This window comes from Corticium candelabrum, chromosome 4 (assembly GCF_963422355.1).
Source record: "Corticium candelabrum chromosome 4, ooCorCand1.1, whole genome shotgun sequence".
Lineage (NCBI taxonomy): Eukaryota > Metazoa > Porifera > Homoscleromorpha > Homosclerophorida > Plakinidae > Corticium > Corticium candelabrum.
Window position 1 is genome coordinate 7608574 of NC_085088.1, and position 6911 is coordinate 7615484.

General features: G+C 39.5%; 2 protein-coding genes across 2 annotated transcripts in view; both read right to left on the bottom strand.

Annotated features, from left to right (window-relative positions):
• Window positions 1–1429: 1429 nt before the first annotated feature.
• Window positions 1430–4665, bottom strand: LOC134178588 (ankyrin repeat domain-containing protein 18B-like). Its single transcript, XM_062645461.1, has 6 exons — window positions 4550–4665; window positions 4227–4451; window positions 3050–3264; window positions 2921–2992; window positions 2396–2451; window positions 1430–2338 (listed from the first exon to the last, which is right to left on the bottom strand). Exons 1-6 carry the CDS (start codon window positions 4603–4605, stop codon window positions 2201–2203), a joined length of 762 nt encoding a protein of 253 aa, XP_062501445.1. The 5' UTR covers window positions 4606–4665; the 3' UTR covers window positions 1430–2200.
• A 498-nt stretch (window positions 4666–5163) lies between these two features.
• LOC134178587 (uncharacterized) overlaps window positions 5164–6911 on the bottom strand; it is a 3599-nt gene continuing 1851 nt past the window's right edge. Inside the window, exon 3 of the mRNA XM_062645460.1 lies at window positions 5164–6911. This exon is cut by the window's right edge and continues 228 nt beyond it. Coding sequence (XP_062501444.1) covers window positions 5501–6911 — 1411 coding nt within the window. The 3' untranslated portion in view covers window positions 5164–5500.

Sequence of the window (6911 nt, forward strand, 5' to 3'; positions counted from 1 at the left end):
ACTGGTGCATTTATGTATGTCTCCACATGTCATGTTTGTGGTAAAAGACACAGCTATAACGAATACACAGTTACAATTACTGTGACCGTCAAGATTTAAAATAGTCAGATATGCACAGTTGCTGAAGACTGGATAATCGCTTCAATGCAGCAGCAACCGGATTAGGATGCCTCAGAATTCCTGTTATGATGTTGGGTATGCAAGGCTGGGATCAAATTTGTCTATGTCAACTTTTAGTATTGAGTCTTCGATTAGAATGATACTAATTATTGCAGTTGAAGTGATCAAGCTGAGACAGACAGTGGATTTGGTAAAAAAAGGGATGACTGGTGGTGTTGTATGTTTTCCACACAGTACAGTAACCGTTGTACTATACTGAAATGATAACACAGAAACAGCAAACTTTCATAGACTAGCATTGGCTTTGTGATTTTATGGGAAGCAATCGATCTCTTCCAGTAGAATTAGTAGCTGAAAAAATGGTTAGGAGAAGCTGCAGACCGTGTTTGTCGTATATTGAAGAATGAAGGTGTTGTTTCTTAGTGGCAGAGTGTCGTTTGGAACGCTCTAAATCATTTGCTAGATCATATTACCTGTACACATGTTTCAAGATTTCTACTTTCAGTTGATCTGGGTTTGATGTGTTGATGACACTTCCTGATGCAATGCATGGTTTTATTTACTTTATTTGTTGCATCAGAGCAAAGATCTGGGGCTGAAAGTTTAACAGTCACTACATTTGTAAGTAACTTCAAATGCTTTTTATTGCAGAGTATTATTACAAGATTTCTCCCAGAGGGGAGGGATGTGGACCCAGTGCCCCCCTACATTCATTCATGTGATTGTCTTGTAAAAACAGATCCAAGCCAAATACTTACGGGCCATTATCTAACGTGCACATGAAACATTATATCTCTCTGATCATTTGGGTTTTGTGTGTCATTGCAAAGTGTGGACCAATTACAATATAGGTTTTGTGTTATGTTTAAACGACTTTTCCCACGTGACTTTGATGCCAAAAAGAGCTGTATCTCGTTGGTCATTGATCAGAAATAGAAAAAATAATCTGTAGGAACTTGATCACCTATGGAGTAGAGTTGCTACATGTGTTATTTTGAATTCAATAAGATAATTGATTAGTAATTGATATAAATTATCTGCTCCCTCTTGAGGTGCTGAATGGGAGAAGCCCTATTAGTCATTTTACCCAAGATGCGGAAGCGCTAGAGATAGTAACGCTGGCTGTAGATTGACTCAACGACTCAACATGCCTATTGGCCATGTGCTCATTGTCACAAGAGCATATGCTGCCAATTATCAAGTGTTTCAATTACCCACACATGATAGTGTTGCTATGTCAACTACACAACACAGGTTGTTTAGCTAATTAGACATGTCAATGTGGTGTCTAGTGATGTCCACATGACCTTGTATCTCATGACTTATTTGCATTCTTGTACCCCAGCTACCCCAGTCGAGGGTTTAACACTATAGTGCTTCTTTATTGTCTTAGTTTTGATAACTGTAATTTATTAAATTTGTCTAAAACTACACATATAAAATGCTACAGCTCTAGATCTAGAGGTATGTCAGTTCTTTTTACCAGCTTTGTGAATTGAATTGAATAGATACAAAATTAATTTTAGTTGTTATCGAAGTAGTGGCCGTTAATGCCATAAGGAAAAAGGCCATAAAGAAGTGATGGCACTGTCTAGAGTGCCAGGTGTGTAAGACAGAGTTCCATGTTCTCGAATTACTAATATATACATTCACCACCTTGGTTAATGTTGCAGTAGTGATATATGAATTTCAGTTGATAAACCAGTACCATTGAGCGGCTACCAAATCTCTGCAGGAGAAGCTTTTTCACAAGGTCTTCTTTATCCAACCAAACCGATGCAAACTAGAGTTCATTCATATGGAATTAGTCAGTATAGGGTATCAGGTTGTGTCCTACAGTATAGAATTTGTTATGAGGAAATCAAGTTGTGTATTACAGTAAAGACAACAATGGAGGTTTGCATGGCAAGTTCACAACAGCTATAGTCAACAAGAAATGACATGTACATATATATGTTGGTATGTGTCCAGTAAAGTTATATATATATACAACAGGCTAAATGTTTAATATACAGACATTTGTCATAATGTACATTTGATAATGCAGTTGATACTTGTCTCTCAGCTGCTTTGTACAAAGTCAATGTTCAGAGGAAATTTCAATGATGTCTGGCCAACATTGCATGGTAGAGTTACTGTTGCACCAGCTGCCAGAGAGCACCTTCATCTCAAAATCATCTCTGTTCATGAAGGTGCTGTCACTTGATGATCCTCCATTCTAATGAGCAGACAGTTTCACATACACTCCAACAATGTGTTTGTAAGTCCCTCTTACCGCCCTGGTTAGCAACTGTGCAGCTCCTGATGCTGTGCAGTGAACGTTTCCTTGATCTAAGAAAACGAATCGAATATTAGAATAACTAAAAGTCTATGTTCTTACTAGCATGGTTACTAACCAAGCTGGGCCAATGCTATGCAAACGACCAAGCCAGCCCTGTTAGTGGGTGTGTTTCCCACTATGCATCCTACATAGTTTCATGGACATCTACCCTACTATAGAATTTTAACTATCTTGATCATGGATCGACAACAAGTTGGCTGTGATTCATATTTTGCTATTTCTATATGAATATGCATATGCAGCCTTTAGGGCATGCACGTGGTAAATTGAAACCGAGCTGAGCTGAGTCATGCATAGCCAGCCAAGCACAGCTCAGCACAGGTTCACATATAGGTTGGCTGGCCAGTGTTCACATGAGCAAAATACTACGCCAACCTGGGCCAGCATAGGTTGACCTTGCAAAGTGCTAAAAAGTTTTAGTGCAATCAAGATATACATTGTTAGCATTTGAAAACTTACTTTCTAAAGTCTCATTAACCTTGTGGCTTTTGACATCATTTTTACTGGTAATTGTAGCAGCATTCTTACCACCTGCAGAATAAAGCTGTTTTGTATTCTCAAAACATTTTCATGACAACCATTAAGTACTTTGTGTAGTTTTCTTATTCTTTTCATTAAACCATCGTTTAGGTTGGTGCCATTGTTGCTGGAATTGTACACATTGCTGTTGGTTGTGTCTTTGAGCCCAAGCAGAAGGGGAATACCCACTGTCATCTGATTCATCCAATGACCAGCGGTTGTCAGCAAATAGTTTTAGTACACGAACCTGGCCACATCTAGCAGCATTGTGGATGGCACTTTGTCTGTACACAATAAACATACTATAGTATTACAGTAAATAAGAGCCCTAATTCAGGAGCTATTCCAGATGAGGTGCCCTTGTTTTGGAGGTTCTAAAGCATCTTTCAATTCAGAAGCTTTTATTGGGCGCCTATAGAACCTGCTTGGTTCTCATAGTAACAGTAGCAATATATAGTGGCAGTGATCTTAATTAAGCCTTATCCAGCATTAATTAAGTCAGAACCCAAATGAGCAGCTGAGGGTCTTTTTTAGTTGAAGTTATATGGCCATCATTCCAAAGCTCTGGTTCCAATCTTGCTCGCATCTGGTTCCTAGCATTCATTATAGAGACGAGGTATGGTATATCACAGGAAGGTGGGGTCTGGGCAATCAACATTGCCTACTAGGGTTTGCTTAGCCCTCTCTTGTGGAGTTTGGCACATATTATGTGACTATTAACAATAACGTTGTACTGCATAATAGACTACAGACCACCTTGATATGCGGAATCTTTATCCTTGCGTATAGGTTCAGTTTACAATTTGCTATTTGGAAATTTTCCGAGCTTTTGCACTTTTGAATAGTAAGCAACCAAGCCGAACAGACCAAGGATACAGGAAGTCCAAAGGGAACGTGAACAGTGAGTAGACTAATACTAACTAATTTAGTAGACTAACTACTAAAAAACAACTTGACTGCCCAAAACAAGTTTGACTCTTAATTAAGTGATGGTAGTGCATGAAAGAGAGGTAGTCGTGCCTAGAAGTCAATTGTCACTAAGTTACAGTGTAAGTAAAATACATCATATACTACAGAGTTTGTAGAACGGCAAGTTACAGATATGTGGCCATGATACCAAATGGGGTATAGATATATGTGGTCACCTGATACCAAAATGGGGAATGGGCCCCTTTATGTGTGGTATAAATGGGGACTGTAACTGCTAGCTACAACTAAAAGTGACAGTAAGTTAAAAGTTACATACCCTTTGGTGTACTTGACTGTTGGGTTTGCTCCTTGTTCTGTTAGGAGGTATTTACACACTCCTTCAGATCCATGACTTGCTGCCATGTACAGAAAGTAGTTGATCCAGTTAGCAAGGTCTTCTGGTTTGCACTTGTTGTTTGTCTGACATTCTCTGTGAAGTTCTTCAAGCCTCAATTTTATGGTTTCACAGTTTCGATCCCTCACCAAGTAGTTGTCGCTATCTCTGCAAGAAAATATGTCTTTTTAGGAAGTAGAAACCAGTCGACTACGTGTGCGCTATTTTGCTACTGCATGCACGCGCGAAGGCTAGTTGTACTGTACCTCCATTTAGTTGGTTTAGACCCAACCAGCCGGTTTGAGTGCTGTTCACAAGACATCTGTGTTCCCTTTAGAGTCTGGGTCTGCACACTGAGTGCAATTGCAGTGTGTACGTGTAAAAAATACAGTAAGTCTCATTACGTCACGTTGCTGACACAATGCGGGAATTCCCCTTGTGCAACATGTACATGATGGGCATCCTAATATGTTTGTATGCTTACGTAATGACTTCGGTTCCATTGATGCGGTCGACATTAGCTAACCTGGCTAAGAAGTAGCAAGGAGCGTTACAAGCTCCACAAGTGGATATCTCTATAGTTTGCATGCAAGAAGATATATATCTAGACCCAACTAGGAAGCAAGAGTGTGAAGAGTGTACGACAGCCAAGACAGACCAACAACACAGACCAACAACGACAGACCGATAGGCAGTCAAGGCTCTGAAGTTTCTGGATGATCTCTCAAAACTGTCAAGAGATGAGAGTGGTCGGCAGAATAGTGCAGACTTCAAAACCTGCTGGAGAAGACGTTTTCAATACAGCTTCAATAATGCTTCTGTTTTATCTAGAATACTCAGTAGAATGTTAAATGTTCAATGTTGCAATTCAAATCTTGACAGTGGCCAGTGTTTTCGTTAATTAAATAGTCTCTCGTGACTTTCAGGATGGTCACATACTTTGAACTTGGTAGTTTACGTTTCTAAAGGTGTGATGAAAGCTTTATCTGAGAGAATAAATACATGTCAGGTAGATGGACTGACAAAACTATTCTTTACATACACACAAACATTAACTCATATTAAACTATTTATACATTGTGCTGTATGGACACAATACATAGCACTAACGTAATTTCTACAAAAATCAATATTCATCTATGCTAAAACTCATACTATGAAATAACATGTAGCATCCCTCAGTTGGCACCCTACAATTAGACATGTCAATTGCTATATTATATCTGGTATGTAAAGTATGAAGACAGTGCACCTGGTCCATCCAATGTACCATTATTATGTGCTGTAACTGTCAAGGGAGTCAGTCTAACACGTCCAGCTGCTTCGTTATATGAAGTAAGCGCCAAACTGTCACCATGTCCAGCAGGTCCCTCACCAGCTCCTTCCTTGAGTCTGCTTGGAGTGGTGTCCATTGGTAGCATACCATTTGCAACACCGGTAGTACCAGTGACAGTACTATGAAGTAGCTGTGCAGTAGCATGTCCACCCGGTCGTTCTCTAGACAAATCGACTTTCAATATTCCTTTCTTGTACAAATACCAACGTATCACATTTCCAATCAAACAAAATATTGTTACTCCACCAAACAATATAAATATGCCACCCAAATTAAACATATCCAGTGGTTTGTTGTCACCTCCCAAATCTTGACTGTTACAATGACCTCGAGATGAGGTAAAATAACGTTGCTGCAAGTCATCAAAAAATTGCTCGTCCCAAGCTGTCAGTACTCGCCCATCAAAATGACTAAGAAACGTGTTGTGCAGCGGGGTGTCTCGCATGACAAATCCTGTATTCACTTGTCGCCAAGTGTCTAATACTAAGGCCAGACGACAATCCCGGTCCTCTGCTTCGTGTTCTGCAAGCACACTTGAATCATCAATAAATGCAGTGATCGTACCATTCTTTAATGCACTAAGGACATCATCTATTGAATCATACACATTTATATTTGAGAAAACATCTGAACCAGATTTTGATGTTAAGAAATAATCGACTCCCAAGTCTTTGAGCACTCCAACGGGTTCTGACAGCAATTGCCGAACAGAATCAAATGGAACATTTTTCTGCGTCTTGAGTAGAAAAACTGTCAAATTTGCAGTGAAACAGGACGTCAAGATGAGAACAACAAAGCAGACAACTACAATGTATGCTCGACCAATAGTTGTAAGCACACTGTCCTGATCTTGTGTGTATGTCAACGTTGAGAAAGATACAAACATGGCATCTGACAATCCTGGAGCTCCTTCTGGAAATGTTTTTCTGTTTCTCTCTAGCAGGTATAATATAACTCCAGTAAACACAAAGAAACCAATGCACATAAGCCAAACCCTCCAACTGAATGGATCAAGGAACTGCCACAGTCCAGCAGATGTCACGTCAGAACGAAGCACAAGAGCACGAATAGACACTTGCCGAACATTGCGAGTAAATATCACATCTTTCAGTCTATCTTTGGTCATAATAATAGGAGCGACAGCCATGTCATAGATAGTATCTTGCTTCCTTAGTTCTGCTATCATTGCGTCCCATGTTCCATTCCATAATGTAAACACATAATTGCCATCAACACATCCTTTACCTATAAACTTAAATGCATCAATAGCCCAGCCAGAAAACTGTTCATTG